Source organism: Papio anubis, chromosome 9 (assembly GCF_008728515.1).
Source record: "Papio anubis isolate 15944 chromosome 9, Panubis1.0, whole genome shotgun sequence".
Taxonomy (NCBI): Eukaryota; Metazoa; Chordata; class Mammalia; order Primates; family Cercopithecidae; genus Papio; species Papio anubis.
In genome coordinates this window covers 105,585,384-105,601,528 of record NC_044984.1, presented here as the reverse complement: position 1 = coordinate 105,601,528, position 16,145 = coordinate 105,585,384, and the positions used below count along the sequence as shown (strand labels likewise).

General features: G+C 52.4%; 1 protein-coding gene across 5 annotated transcripts in view; it reads right to left on the bottom strand.

Moving 5' to 3' along the window:
* Positions 1–16,145, bottom strand: part of CUX2 (cut like homeobox 2) — a 319,501-nt gene that overhangs the window by 51,578 nt on the left and 251,778 nt on the right. For all 5 annotated transcript variants that reach the window (XM_031650754.1, XM_031650756.1, XM_031650753.1 and 2 more), the window contains exons 5-8: positions 6,513–6,647; positions 4,482–4,605; positions 2,615–2,691; positions 1,526–1,592 (exon numbers count right to left, since the gene is read on the bottom strand). In XM_031650754.1, coding sequence (XP_031506614.1) covers positions 1,526–1,592; positions 2,615–2,691; positions 4,482–4,605; positions 6,513–6,647 — 403 coding nt within the window. The remainder of the gene's footprint in view (positions 1–1,525; positions 1,593–2,614; positions 2,692–4,481; positions 4,606–6,512; positions 6,648–16,145) is intronic.

Here is a 16,145-nt window from a genome sequence, read left to right as displayed (position 1 = left end):
GCCCTCTCTGAACTCCACCTCCAAGCCTTTGTCCCGGTGGTGCCTGGAATGCCCTTCTTCAAGAAAACGGCCCTCGGCTTTAAAATCCTGATCACAGTGTTCTCCTGGGAGGCCGCCCTGCACTGTCCCCAGTGGTCACTTGTTTACTGCGCTGCCCAGCCCCCTCCAGACTGCCAGCATGGAGGGGCTTGGGAGAGGTGTCCCCTCTGTTAGCAGGGGGTGGGAGATGTGGGGGGCATGTGGGGAGCACTTGGTGACTCAAGGCCACACACGTGCTTCATGCATGCTTAGGGCCTTCCTTGGCTCAAGCTGTTCCTGCTGCCTGGAGCACCCTTCCCTGCTTTCTTCACGTGGCCTTCTCTTCATTCTGAAAGCCACCTCCTCCAGGGAGTTCTCCCTGACTACCCTGGATAAAGGACCCACTCCTTCTTGTCATTCTCTTTTCCCGTCCCCAGTTCTTCCCTTTGTAGCATTTGCCATGTGCCAAGAACAGTGCTGGGCATACAGAAAGTGCTCAATATGTGTGAATGAACAAATGTATCACTGCACATCAGTTTTTGTCTCCTCTCCTTGACTGAGGACAGGGTCATGTTCTCATGTTTCCTCCAAGGATGCAGAACAGCACTGGATAAACAGTAGGTGCTCAATAAGTGTTTGCAGAAGGAATGATTTCTTAAAGCCTAAATAAACGCTTGAGTCCAGAGTAATTTAGGTGAATGCCTCTCAGCCCTGAGGATTGGAGTGTGGAGCTGGGGAGTGGGGACAGTCCTAGGGGGCCAGGGCAAAGGGGCAGGCCGCCACCAAGCAGCCCCTTGCTCAGCCCAGGTCCCAGAACATTATTTATGGCTGTGGTATGCAAGTGGCATAGCAAATGACAGCAGTGTGCCTTTGGGGGTGAGGAGCAGGGGTGCTTAATGAAATGGGGGCCTCCAGCAGAGAGTCAGAGGAAGGAGAAGAGTCAGAAAGAGGAGGCATGTCTGAAAGGTCAGAGGGAAGAGGCATGTCTGGAGGGACAGAAGGAGGATGTAAGTCCTGGAGGATCAGAAGGAGGAGGCAAGTACTGGAGGGCCAGAAGGTGGAGGCGTGTCTGGGATGATCAGAGGGAGGAGGCGTGTTTGGGAGGGTCAGAGGGAGGAGGCGTATTTGGGAAGGTCAGAGGGACGAGGTGTGTCTGGGAGGGTCAGAGGGAGAAGGCCTGTCTGGGAGGGCCAGAGGGTGGAGGCGTGTCTGGGAAGGTCAGAGGGAGGAGGCAAGTACTGGAGGGTCAGAGGGAGGAGGCCTGTCTGGGAGGGCCAGAGGGTGGAGGAAATACTGGAGGGTCAGAGGGAGGAGGCATGTCTGGAAGGGTCAGAGGGAGAAGGCCTATCTGGGAAAGTCAGAGGGAGGCAGCACGTCTGGGAGGGTCAGAGGGAGGAGGCAAGTACTGGAGGGTCAGAGGGTGGAGGCAAGTACTGGAGGGTCCGAAGGAGGAGGCCTGACTGGGAGGGTCCGAGGGAGGAGGTACACCTCAGCAGGGCTCACTTACTTGGATGCCGCCTCCTCGTCGTATTTCCGCCGCAGCTCTAGCAGCTCTGCCTGTGTAGCCTTTAGCGCTGGGAGAAAGCAGAGGCAGGGTAAGGCCCCACCTCCAAGTGGGAAGGAGCTGGGTCTCCCAGGGAGGTGGAGCCCACTCCCTCTGCGAAGCCCAGCAGGCAGAATGAGAGCTCGGGTAGTGACGGAGACCTTTCTCTCAGTCAGAATTGGTGACAGGCAATGAGTTTCCTGCCCCTAGAGGGGCTCAGGCTGGTGAGAAGGACGTGCAGTGGCTGGGGTGGGCAGTGCAGGGCGGATGAGGTACTCTCCATGGGCCTAGAAGCTCAGGGGACCCAGGCCAGGGTTGAGGGGTGGAGGCGTGGTGCTGTCTGCCCCATGACCTGGGGTATAAGCCCCTCAACATCCTTAAATCACTTCAGGACCTGGGCAGGGCCATCCATCCATGTGCTCAACCACCCCGCGGTTCCAACCTGGCAGGCCGGAGGACAGGGAAGATCCACACAATGAACAGATTCATCAAACTCCAGATTTCTAATTTCTCTGGGCAAATGGAAGGGCCTGGCCACAGGGGACCATATGGCAGCGGCCAGCTGGTGCTAAGCAGTGGCTGTCTCTTTAGATGAGGCCTCATTTCTCCAGTTTGCCCCAGACCTCACCCCTCCCCAATGCCTCCTCTAAGTCAGTGGCTTGGTAGTGTTTTGGCCCCTGCAGGGGTTGTATTAAATTAATTAATTAATTAGAGACAGGGTCTTGCCATGTTGCCCAGGCCAGTCTCAAACTCTGGGGCTCAAGCAGTCTTCTCACTTCAGCCTCCCAAAGTGCCGGGATTACAAGTGTGAGCCACCACGCTTGGCCACCACCTGAATTAACTCTCTCTCAAATCCTCTTTCCACAGCAATGTAGCCTCTGGGGCATAGAGGCTTGGACCCCCACTGGGTAAGATTATTCTTCCCAAACTCCCATTTTGCCCTCTTGATTCTAAAACACCTGGATGTGGCAGACCCCAAGCCATGACCCCTCGTTGACAGCATTACTGTCCCCTCCCAGTCCTCTCTCTGGGCCACATGGTGCTGACACATACCTGAATGTAGGACTTTGATTTTCTCCTCTGCCTCCCCCAGTCTGGCCGCCAAAGTGATCTGTACTTCTTGAAGGCCCCTGCGAAGAGACGAGGCCTGCTTGTGCTGGCTGTAGGGACAGGCCTTGCCTGGGGCCCCCGAGTCAAGCCCCATCTTGCTTCCTACCCCTTGCCCACTCCCTATAACCTGCACCTCTGTCTTTCTGCAAGTCCTTAGACACGACATTCAGGCACCTGGCTGTCCCGCTGCTCCACTGCCTATGTGGGCCCTGTCATGGTTGCCCCTGTTAGTTTCTGCCAGGATTTTTAGGGGCAAAAATTTACAGTAGCAAGCAACCTCTCCGGTCCTTAGTTTCCTTATTTTTAAAATGGGGTTTCTGATAGGGTCTGCTTCAGGGGGTGCTGTGAAGCATGCTCACTGGTGTGCCTAGCCCCTAGTAGTTCCTCAATATTGTGAATTACTGATACTGTCCTGGGGGAGTAACATTTCCTCTGTTTTCTTTTTTTTTTGAGATGGAGTCTTCCTCTGTCGCCCAGGCTGGAGTGCAGTGACCCGATCTCAGCTCACTGCAACCTCCGCCTCTCAGGTTCGAGCAATTCTCCCACCTAAGCCTCCTGAGTACCTGAGATTGCAAGCATGCACCACCACACACAGCTTAATTTTTGTAATTTTAGTAGAGACAGGGTTTCACCACGTTGGTCAGGCTGGTCTCAAACTGCCGACCTCAAGTGATCCGCCTACTTCGGCCTCCCAAAGTGCTGGGATTACAGGCATGAGCCACCGCGCCCGGCCCGTTTTCTTTTTATTTAAAGATAGGGTCTTGCTCTGTTGCCCAGGCTACAGTGCAGTGGCACAATCATAGCTCACTACAGCCTCAACCACCTGGGCTCAAGTGATCCTCTGCTCTGCCTCCGCCTTACATGTAGCTGGGACTACAGGTACATGCCACCATGCTTGGCTAATTAAAAAAAAAAAAAAAAAAAAAAAAAAAATATATATATATATATATAGAAATTTTTTTTTTTTTTTTGTGGCTGGGCACAGGGACTCACACCTGTAATCCCAACACTTTGGGAGGCCAAGGCGGGAGGATCTCTTGAGTTCAGGATTTTGAGACTATCCTGGCCAACATGGTGAAATCCTGTCTCTGCTAAAAATACAAAAATTAGCCAGGTGTGGTAGTGCACATCTGTAATCCCAGCTACTCGGGAGGCTGAGGCAGGAGAATTGCTTAAACCCGGAAGGCGGAGGTTGCAGTGAGCCAAGATTGCACCCTGCACTCCAGCTCTGTAGCCCAGGCTGGTCTTGAACTCTTGGCCTCAAGCAATCCTCCTATCTTGGCTTCCCAAAGTGCCGGGATTACAGACTGCAGTGGGCTATAATTGTGCCATTGCACTCCAGCCTGAGTGACAGAGCAAGATCCCATCTCTAAAACATTCTAATTATTGTAAAATAAAATTTAAAAATATTGCAGCACCAACTCCTGCTCTACCAATTTTGTACCTGGCAGTTCCCATAACTGCATAAGCTAAGTCCTAGAAGTACATGTCTTAATCATTAAAAAAATCCTACCAGTTCTGTTTCTCTAGAGAATGCTGAGGAATGGATCGCCCTTAGCCCCATTTACCAGGGGGGGAAATTGAGGCTCAGAGGATGATGTGACTTGCCCAGGGCTGGCCACTGAGTTCCTGCGGTGGAGCTTGAACCCAGACCCGGCTGGAGTCCAAAGCCCTCGGCCCTTCCTCATCTTGGTCTCCAGCCTGCATCTGGATTCTGGTAGGAGACTTTCCCTGTCCATGACCCAGCCAGGTGGGGCAGCAGGAGCCCTGCCCGTTCCTTCCTCCCTCCCACCCACCCTCCCTTCCTCACTTTTGTTTTTCCGCCTCATTTCTCTGCAGCAAGGTTTCTGTCAGGAGGGCTTTCCCGGGAATGCCTGGGAGGCGGCTTCCCTCGGTCAGCGTGGGCCCGGCAGGCGACGTCCCCTCTCTCTGCTCTGCAGGGAGAAAAAGAGGGAAAACCCCCATTGCCAAGAGAGCAACGTGACAGCCAGAGCGGCTTCCTGTAAACTGGATCGATCATCGATTGCGATCAATTTCCCAAACTCGGGCCTTGGAGAGAGTGCAGCTGTGGGGCCCTGCGGGCCCCGTGTCCTCAGCACACAGGTCATTTCCACTGTGACACCAGTGTCAGTACATGCAGAGCTTCTTTTGCCTGCTCATACCTCCGGGGCCTGCTTTATTATACTTTTAAAATTGTGGTAAAATATACGTCACATAAAACTCACTTTTTTTTTTTTTTTTTGAGACGGAGTTTCGCTCTGTTGCCCAGGCTGGACTGCAAGTGCAGTGGTGCGATCTCAGCTCACTGCAGCCTCTGCCTCCTGGGTTCAAGCAATTCTCCTGCCTCAGTCTCGTGAGTACCTGGATTATACGTGCCCGCCACCATGCTTGGCTAAGTTTTGTTTGTTTAGCAGAGATGGGGTTTTACCATGTTGTTCAGGCTGGTCTTGACCTCCTAACCTCAAGTGATCTGCCCATCTTGGCCTCCCAAAGTGCTGGGATTACAGGTGTGAGCCAATGCGCCTGGCCAAAATTCACTATTTTAAGCACCATTTTACAGTGACATTTAGTATATTCACAGTTTTGTGAAGCCACCACCACTAGTTCCAGAACATTGTCACTGCCCCAAAAGGAAACCCCTTGTACCCATTAAACAACTCAACCAATCTCCTTTCTGTCTCTATGAATTTGCCTGTTTTGACATTTCACACCACCAGAATCGTATATTATGTGGCCTTTCCTGTCTGGCATCTTCCACTCAGTACTATGTTTTCTTTTTATTTATTTATTTTTTGAGATGGAGTCTTGCTCTGTCGCCCAGGCTGGAGTGCAGTGGTGCGATCTTGGCTCACTGCAACCCCCGCCTCCCAGTTTCAGGCAATTCTCCTGCCTAAGCCTCCCAAGTAGCTGGGATTACAGGTGTGTGCCACCACACCAGGCGAATTTTTGTATTTTTAGTAGAGACGGGGTTTCATTATGTTGGTCAGGCTGGTCTCGAACTCCTGACTTTGTGATCCACCTGCCTCAGCCTCCCAAAGTGCTGGGATTACAGGCGTGAGCCACCGCGCCTGGCCAGCACCATGTTTTCAAAGTTCACCCATGTTGTAGCATGGATCAGTGCTTCCTTCCTTTTCATGGCCAAGTAATACTCCACTCTATGGATATTTTGTTTGTCCATTCAGCTGTTGAAAGCCACTTGAGTTGTTTCTGCTTTTGCTGTTATAAGTAACACTGCCATGTACATTTGTGTACACTGTTTTGAGCCCGTGTTTTCAGTTCTCTGGGGTCCACACCTAGCTGTGGTACTTCTGGGTCATGTGGTGAGCCTGTGTTTTAGTTAGCAAAGGACTGCCAGACTATTTTCCCCTCCCCACTGTGGAGGGCGCACATGTGGACGCTCAGCCATCACTGGCCTCACCTGCATCACGTCCGCCTTGGCAGGCCCTGTGGGGGCTCATCCCAGGGCTTGGTGGGTGCTTTTGGTGCTGAATTCGTCACAGGGGCAGAGGGTGCTTTGGGGCTGGCCATGGAGGGTGGGAACCTGAACGGGTCTCTTGACTTCCCTCTCCACCTGCCACGCTATATGTCTTACTAATTTGTTCACTGACAGTCTCCCTTTCTAGAAGATCATCACCACAAGGGCAGGATTTTTCTCTTTTACTCCCAATTGCGTTTCCAGTGCTAGGCTCAATATACACCCAGGAATTAGACGGTTACCAAAGGCCTTCACCTGCCCAGTTCCCTGCCCCAGCCACCCCCCAACAAGGCTGGCCGAGTTTGGCTCTGAAGATCTGCAGCCTGGTTGTTTATTGTAGATGCGCCGAGAAGGCCGTATCAGTACCTTTGGGGCTGAGGAGCTCGGGGTTCCTCTTCCACGAAGTGTGGAGGTCTCGCCGGGGCTGCCCGCTGGGGTCAAAGCTGGGGGGCTGCAGTCTGTCGTCTAGGCCGCGCGCCGCCTCAAACACAGGCACGGGGTCTGTGCAGGGAGAGAAAGACAGGGATGATGAGGGCCTGATGGATGGGGACACCTGGACTGTGGCTGCAGGGCCTGGCAGGCCCCACAGGAGCCACTGGAGTCACCCTGCTGGCTCGCAGGAAATAGCATGGACTTTCTGCTCCACGACGGAGCAGGCTCGTCCAGGCACTTGTTCAGGGCAGCATCTGCTCTCTCCAGGGTGTGGGTGTCCTGTCCAGCTGGGAATAATACTAACAATAATAACAGTCGACCAGGCTGGGTGCGGTGGCTCATGCCTGTAATCCCAGCACTTAGGGAGGCTAAGGTGGGCGGATCATCTGAGGTCAGGAGTTCGAGACCAGCCTGACCAACATGGTGAAACCCCATCTCTGCTAAAATTCAAAAAAATTAACCAGGCATGGTGGCTCACGCTTGTAGTCCCAGCTACTCTGGAGGCTGAAGCAGGAGAATCGCTTGAACCCGGGAGGTGGAGATTGCAGTGAGCTGAGATCACGCCACTGCCCTCCAGCCTGGGTGATAGAGCAAGACTCCGTCTCAAAAAAAAAAAAAAAAAAAAAAAAAAAAGGTTGTCCGAGTGCAGTGGCTACCGCCTGTAATCCCAGCAATTTGGGAGGCCGAGGTGGGAGGCTCACTTGAACCCAGCAGTTCAAGACCAGCCTGGGCAGCATGGCAAAATCGCATCTCTGCAAAAAAATTTAAAAAGTAGTCTGGGCTCAGTGGCTCATGCCTGTAATCCCAGCACTTTGGGAGGCCGTGGCGGGTGGATCACCTGAGGTCAGGAGTTCGAGACCAACCTGACCAATATGGTAAAACCCCGTTGCTACTAAAAATACAAAAATTAGCTGGGTGGCTGGGCGCGGTGGCTCACGCCTGTAACCCTAGCACTCTGGGAGGCTGAGGCGGGCGGATCATGAGGTCAGGAGATGGAGACCATCCTGGCTAACACGGTGAAACCCTGTCTCTACTAACAATATAAAAAATTAGCCGGGCATGGTGGCGGCGCCTGTAGTCCCAGCTACTTGGCAGGCTGAGGCAGGAGAATGGTGTGAACCTGGGGGGTGGAACTTGCAGTGAGTCGAGATCGTGCCACTGCACTCCAGCCTGGGGACACAGCAAGACTCCGTCTCAAAAAAAAAAAAAAAAAAAAAAAAAAAAAAAAAAAATTAGCTGGGTGTGGTGGCAGGCACCTGTAATCCCAGCTACTCGGAAGGCTGAAGCAGGAGAATCACTTGAACCCAGGAGGCAGAGGTTGCAGTGAGCCGAGATGGCGCCATTGCACTCTAACCTGGGGGACAGAGTAAGGCTTCATCTCAAAAAAAAAAAAAAAAAAAAAATTAGCTGGGCATGGTGGCACATGCTTGTAGTCCCTGTTACCCAGGCGGCTGAAGTGGGAGGATCACTTGAGCCTGGGAGGTCGAGGCTGCAGAGAGTAGAGATTGTATTACTATACCCCAGCCTCAGCAACAGAGTGAGATTCTGTTCAAGTGATCCTGCCTCAGCCTCCCGAGTAGCTGGGATCAAGGGTGTGCACCACCATGCCCAGCTAATTTTTGTATTTTTTTGTAGACACAGGTCTCATCATGTTGCCCTGGCCTCACTGCATTTTCTTGATTTTATGATGCCATCTGTGGCACTTTGAAACTGTGCCTTGCAGACCTCCAACTACAGCAAGGGGCACTGAGCAAGGATCTGGCTGCTGCTCTGAGATCCATCGCTCTGAGGCCAACCTTCCCATGGCCTCCACCTACATGCCTGTGTGCAGCGGGGATACCGAGGCGGGACTGCTCTGAGGGCTGACTTTGGAGTGACGACTCCCCCATGGCCTCACCCAGCACTTCCGTAGGCTGTGTGGGGGTCTAGATGCTCCCAGGTGGCTGCCCCACCTCTTCGCGAGCTCTCCCAGCCTCCCCGCTCCCTGTATTCCTATTTTGCACCAACATCCTCGCCCATGTAATTCTTGGTGTGCTTCTCAGTGGACCTGGTGACACCATCATTTGTGACACACGTTGTTGGTTAACGGCTTTTTCGGGGGGCAAAACACACATCTAGATGTAAGATGTCCACCAATTCCCCAATCACTCAAAGGTGAGGAATGCGCAGGTCCTACTGCCTGGAATTCAGTTCCCTCTCCCAGCCCTTCACGCCGCAAGTACATCTGCTTCCTTATACTCTGAAGTCCTGCCTCACTTCTTCCAGGACACTTTCCCCAAGTCCCCATCTAGGGCAGGGACTAAGAAACGTGGATCATCTCAGAGGTGTGTTGGCACCTTCCAGGCTACAAAGCCCATGCACAGGACTGGCTTCCCAGCATCCTCACGGCATCCCCTGGAGGCTGGCTTGGATCCAGTGCATTTTCACAGATGAGGAAACTGAGGCTCAGAGAAACCAGGTGACTTGCTGAAGGGTAGACGTGAGACTCGAAACTGGGTCTCTTGCTTTGATACCACAAAGGCCTCCTGTCCTAGTGCCTGCTCTTGCCAGCCCTAGCAGGTGCAGATGGTGTCCACGGCACCCAGGAAAGCCAGGGTCCTGGACATAGACCAAGGGGCCTAGTCTGGTTCAGTTCTTTCTAATGCATGGAAGCCCTGTCTTTTCCTGGTCCCTCCCCTAGAATTTTCTTTTTTCCTTTTTTCTTTTTTGGAGACAGAGTCTGGCTCTGTTTGCCCAGGCTGGAGTGCAGCGGCGTGATCTCAGCTCACTGCAATCTCTGCCTCCCGTGTTCAAGCTATTCTCCTGACTCAGCCTCCCAAGGAGCTGGGATTCCAGGTGTGTGCCATCACACCTGGGTAATTTTTGTATTTATTTATTTATTTTTTTTGAGATGGATTCTCGCACTGTTGCCCAGGCTGGAGTGCAGTGGCACGATCTTGGCTCACTGCAACCTCTGCCTCCTGGGTTCAAGTGACTCTTCTGCCTCAGCCTCCTGAGTAGCTGGGATTACAGATGCGCGCCATCACACCCAGCTAAATTTTTTATTTTTGGTAGAGATGGGGTTTCACCATGTTGGCCAGGCTGGTCTTGAACTCCTGACCTCAGGTGATCCACCCACCTTGGCCTCTGAAAGTGCCAGGATTACAGGCATGAGCTACTGCGCCTGGCCAAATTTTTGTATTTTTAATAGAGTTGGGGTTTCACCATGTTGGTCAGACTGGTCTCGAACTCAGGTGATCTGCCTGCCTTGGCATCCCAAAGTGCTGGGATTACAGGCATGAGTTATCATGCCTGGCCCCTCCCCCAGATATTTCTGCCAGCATCTGTTTGGCCCTTGCTCTCTGCTGGGAAGCAGAGGGATTAAGAAGATGGACCTCAAGGTTAGATATCCCTGGAGTCTGCTTATCTATACTTGCTTCTGGGGATTGCTGTGTGACTTTGGCAAGTGACTGTACCTCTCTGTGCCTCACCATAAATGTAGCAACCTCATGGGGCTGTGGTAAGGATCCATGTAAAATGCTCCACGTGGCACCACACACTTGGTCAGCTCAGAGTAAACAGAAGCCCTCACTTCTTTCTGAGCTCCAGTCACATTGGCTTCTTCTTACTTCCCACCTCAGACCCTTTGCACGGGATCCTTACCAGGAACATCCTCCCCTGAGCAACGCCTTTCAGCTAGTTAACACTTACTTGCCTTCCATAGTGCAACTCAAATGCCCCTGCTTCCAGGAAGCCCTCTACTAACCTGTACTCTGATATGAGCTGCCTGCACCTTTCCTTCACGGCACCCACTGCAGTTCTAATGCACGTTTATTTGCAGGTTCACCTAATTAACACCCACTGGACTGCAAACTCCACATGGGAAGGCCAGACTGCATCTGTTTTTGCACCCTCTCCCACCCCCCACCCTGCTGGAATTCTTGTACCCACCATGAAGTGTGACCCACAGTCCAACCCAATAAATATCTGCTGATGGAAGAAACGGGGCTGTGCCTGTACATGGGGCCTTCAGGTCTGGCTGGAACAAGGAGGCTTCCCTGTTTTACTCTGCTGTGGCCAGTTTGTTTAGGTGGCGGGGGCTCGGACAATGGGCGTCCATGCCGAGGTAAGCAGGTGCGCAGGAAGGCAGTGGTGGCTTTCATCTGCCGGCAGCCCCCACGCCCCGCCATTAGGCAGGGCCTGCGCAGCAGGGTATGCCATTATGTCTCCCCGGGCTGATGTAATTATACATTGACATAATTAACCCAGCAAGCGCATTAGGCAGGCCAGCTAAAAATTCATCTATAATTATTTGTTGTGTGCATGCTAATGAGTCCATCTGCACTGCCTTTGTACAACACGAACAAATTAATTTACAAGTCTGGATTTTTTAATAAGTTCAAGGAAACGCTTCCTATTGTGTCCTGGTTTTTGAGAAAGGAGGAAAAAAGGCGACGAGCACTCGCCGGGGTCAGGGAAGTTAGACAAACACAAGACGGTGTGGTGCCAAGTGGACCACGCAGGGCCACGGAGGGCTTGCTCCGGTTCCAAGGAGGGGGAGAATCCGGCTCGTGGCCCAGGGGCTCTGCTGGCCGTGAGCCCATTGAACCAAACGACTATACTTGGTGATAACGGATGTCTGTCACTCACCCTGTTCTCAGGGATTAGGTATTGATATTTCATTCTACTCTGAGGCCCTGTGGGTCATTCCTTGCTGGCTGTGTGCTCTGTCTTGGGGAGGCTGGCCTTACGTGGCTCCCTAGAGAGGCTGGTGGGAACAGGGTCTGGCTGGACCTTTGTCAGGTCCATAGATTTCAAAGCTCTGTCTTTTTGCCTTGCTTTGCAGGTACGGTGTAAAACAGTCATTAAGTTCACAGAGTCCAAAGTCCAGCTCAGGGTCCAGATCCCATGGGGCCTGGAGCCTCAGTTTCTCTATTTATAAACTGGAAACTTCCTAATTCCCAGGAATTATTATTACTGTTATTATTTAGAGACAAGGTCTTGCTCTGTTACCCAGGCTGGAGTGCCGTGGCTCGATCTAGGCTCACTGCAACCTCTGCCTCCTGGGTTCAAGCGATTCTCCTGTCTTAGCCTTCCGAGTAGCTGGGAGTACAGCTATCACCATGCCAGGCTAATTTTTGTATTTTCAGTAGAGATGGGGTTTCACCATGTTGGCCAGGCTGGTCTCAAACTCCCAATCTCAGGTGATCCTCCCACCTTGACCTCCCAATGTGCTAGAATTACAGGCATGAGCCACTGCGCCCAACCACTGATTTTTTAATTTTTGTAGAGATGGGGTCTTGCTATGTTGCCGAGACTGGTCTCAAATCCCTTCCTAAAGTGATCCTCCTGCCTTGGCTTCCCAAAGTGCTAGGATTACAGGTGTGAGCCACCACACCTGGTCTTCCCAGGAATTCTTATTGGGAAGATTTTAAAAAGATATTGAGAGAGGCAGTAGTGATTTAAGGATCGGGTGTCAGCTCCTACTGCAATTGGCCAAGCTAACCTCTTGGAGCCTCTGTTTCCTCATTTGTAAAATGGGGGTGCATGTCTAGGGTGGTTAAGGACTGGGGGAGAGAAGGTGTGCAGATAATTGCAGACCCAGGCACAGGGTGGCGCTTGCTAAGTGTTGTCTGCTTTTATCACCCCTAGACAAGGCAGCACACCAGGCGCTGGCATTCTGGGCGCTGGCTGTCTGGGCAGAGATGCTCTGTGGAACTCGGGACAGGGTATGGCTTCACCTGTTTGCATCAGTGCCCCAGAGACCCAGAATCTAATAATCCTGCTTTGAGCTAACTCTACTTTGGGACCCAAATATTTAAACTTAGAAAGTCACACTGGGGAGCGATCTATCAGATCAATCCGTCCAACATCCCTTCCACCCCAGGACACAGTGGGGTCTGATGTTATCCCTGAAATCTGCTGGAGAGTTGGTGGCAGAGGCTGAGATGGGCCCTTAGACCGTTTCCTCTCACACTGTGCTGTCCCGGATTCCCCAACTTGAGGGAGAAGGTGGCTGTAATATCCAGATGCCTTGGCCAAAGTCGGGCTGCAACGGAGTCCTAACGGCCAAAGCCCTTTCCACGGATTAGAATTCGTTCAGTCTTCACCACAACACAGAGGCAGGCACTGCTGGATCCCAATTTCCCACATGGAAAAACGGAGGCACTGGGGTGAAGTCATTTCCCCAGGGTGAGGCAGGGAGGGTTGAGCTGCCGTCCAGGGACACTGGCCCCGCTTGGCAGAACAGGGTGCTCAAGAGACCTTGCTGGCTCGAAGCAGGGGCACATCAGAGTCCCCTGGGGAATCTGTCAAACATCTCGGGGACTCAGTCCTAAAGATTCTCATGTGTGTCAGTCTTAGTCCTTTCAGGGAGCGGGTGGGGTTGTTCATGACTCGGCTGCTAGACCTTCTAACTAATGGGTGATTTCCATTCTCTCTCAGATACAATGGAGCTGTCAATTAAGATGCCCCGCCTTCCCCTGGCAGCGGGTCAGATGCTCTGCCCTGGGAATTTGAATGGATCCCTCAGCCGGCCCAGCTACCCACTGCTCTGGTCCCATCTGACCCAGGTGGTCTCACCATTCTCCCCCACCTTCTGCCATCTAATAAATTCCTTTCATGCCTAATAGTTTTGCAGAGCTGGCTTCTGCTGCATGGCACTAAAGAACCCTGATGGATACATGTGATGAATGATTTTGGGCCAAAGGAGACCTAAGAAATCACTGGTTTAATAGATTCATTTCAAGGCTGGGTAAAAATTGGGCCTAATAATAAAGAGACTGAGGACTGAATGCTCAGGAGGGTGCAGGGCCAGGTGTACCCTGGGCTTTCCCAGATGACATCACAGGTTTGGGGGAGAAAGGAAACCCTGTGGCTTAGACAGGGCGGATGCAGGGCAGCCTGGCCAGGAAGCAACCAGGAGGGGTGGACTACCGCAGTGCACCTCCAGGAAGGAAAGAGGAGGAAATAGGCTCTGAGGGTCTGTCTTGTTCGCTGACACACAGTAGGTGCCTCATAAACATCTGCTCACTAACTGAGGCAATGAGAGGTTGGCGAAGAGACCAGAGGCCCTTCCGAGCTGCACGAGGGGAAAGCGTCACTTGAGCAGAGGTTTGATTAGAGCGAGAGCAAGAAGCGAGAGGTGAGCTCAAAGTGCGGCTCTGCAGGCAGAGCCATCTGGGTTAGAATCCCATCTCTGCCACTTACTCATTGTGTGGTCTTAAGTGAAGCATTTCAGCCCTTTAAGCTTCAGTTTTCCCTTCTATAAAATGGTGACACTAACCGCATAACTAACTTACTATGAAGATGTGAAACCTAAGTTTTGCAACAGTGCCTGGTACACCTAAGTGCTCAGTAAAGAACAATGGGCTGATTCCCACAGAGGCCAGAGGGGACCACTGCTCGTGTCCCAGCTTTGCTCTGCTACTGCCTGGCCTTATCTCCTGGGCCGGGCTGCTTTGAGACAGACCATGAGGGCCCTGGCTTCTTACTATTAGACCAGAAGCACAAGTCGGACGGCTGCCCTCGGTCCTGCTGCTGGCCTGCTGGGTGACCCTGGACAACGCACTCAATTCTCTGGTTCCCCTGTCCAAATGCCCATTACAATATATCTCAGGCATGCACTCAACATTAGGTGTCATCAGATAGAGGCAGGAGGCCATGGAGGCGAGTACTTTGGCCCTGGGTCTATCCCTTACAACCAGGATGGTCAGGGAGGGTGATTATGAGACACGGCTGAACTTGATGCAAGAGATATGCAAGGGATTTATTAGGGGAAGGCCCACAAAAGAAAGAGGGGAAGGAAGGGGAGGAGGTGGGATGCTGGTCTGATGCCTGAGAAAGGAGGGAAGGAGGAGGGAGGAGTGGACAGGATGAACCTTGGACTGTGGCATGGCTCTGAGAAAGTCTTGGCCAGGCTGGTGGGGAGTTTCAGAGCAAGGTGTACTGGTCAGCTCCAGCTGCCATTAAAAACATACCACAGGCCGTGTGCCGTGGCTCACGCCTGTAATCCCAGCACTTTAGGAGGCCGAGGTGGGCAGACTGCCTGAGGTCAGGAGTTTGAGACCAGCCTGACCAACATGGTGAAACCCCTCTCTACTAAAACTACAGAAATTGGGGAACACTGTGATTTCCCCAAATCCCCAAAGACACGCTTAGAGAAAGGGAAAGGAGGCCAGGCTGGGAGGCTGGAGGTCAGACCCTGGCTGTAACACCACCAGGGAAAGTAACTTAGGGTCCCCGAGCCTCAGTTTCCCCATTAGTAAAAGGGAGATAACAAAAGGACCTACTGCATGGGGTTACGCAGGGGCTATCTGAGCACGCCGAGCTCCTGCTTCAGTGCCCGGCATCTGTGGACTCCAAATGAGTGCTGCTCTTATTATTATGACTCGTGGCAGTTGTGGAAGGTGCCACTCAGCGCTCCCTTCGAGAGAGAACCTCCCTCGAGGTGTTGGTGACACCTTCCAGGTGTGGCATCTTCCAATGGCTGAGCATGGCGGGAATAGTCCTGCCTAATGCTGGAACAGGCAATTGTACCATGGACTGAACTGTGACCCTGCCCGCCGCAGACCCGCATCCTGAAGGCCTAATCTGGCCCCCATGTGGCTACATTTGGAGATTGTCTTTAAAAAACAACAACAACAACAACAACAAAAAACTAAGTCTCACTCCATGACCCAGGCTTGAGTGCAGTGGCGTGATCTCGGCTCACTGCAACCTCTGCCTCCTGGGTTCAAGTGATTGTCCTGCCTCAGTCTCCAGAGTAGCTGAGATTACAGGCATGCGCCACCATACCTGGCTAATTTTTTTTGTATTTTTAGTAGAGACAGGGTTTCACCAGGTTGGCCAGGCTGGTGTCTAACTCCTGACTTCAAGTGATCCGCCCGCCTCAGTCTTCCAAAGTGCTGGGATTACAGACGTGAGCCACCGCACCCGGCCTGTGGTATCCTCTAGATTGTCAGAAGCATCCCTGACTTTCTGAACAGCCTTTGGTGGGGGAGGTGGGGACACTAATTTAAATGACCCATGGATCATCCCCTTTTCTGTGCATCAATAGGGGAAAGGCTGTGTGAGGACACAGTAAGAAGGCAGCTGTCTGCAAGCCAGGAAGGGAGGTTCTACTGGAAACTAACCCTGAAGGCACCTTGATCTTGAACTTCCAGCCTTCTGAACTGTGGGAAAGTAAATTTCTTGCTCCTGTTCTGGGTGTGTTTTGTTTTTTTAGATGGAGTTTCGCGCTTGTTGCCCAGGCTGGAGTGTAATGGTGTGATCTCAACTCACTGCAACCTACACGTCTTGGGTTCAAGTGATTCTCCTGCTCCAGCCTCCTGAGTAGCTGAGACTACAGGTGCAGGCTACCACACCTGGCTAATTTTGTATTTTTAGTAGAGATGGGGTTTCACCATGTTGGTCAGGCTGGTCTCAAACTCCTGACCTCAGACAATCTGCCCGCCTCGGCTTCCCAAAGTTCTGGGATTACAGGCGTAAGCCAAAGCGCACTGCCTGAGATTTTTTTTTTTTTTTTGGAGATGGAGTCTCGCTCTGTCGCCCAGGCTGGAGTGTGGTGGCGCGATCTCGGTTCACTGC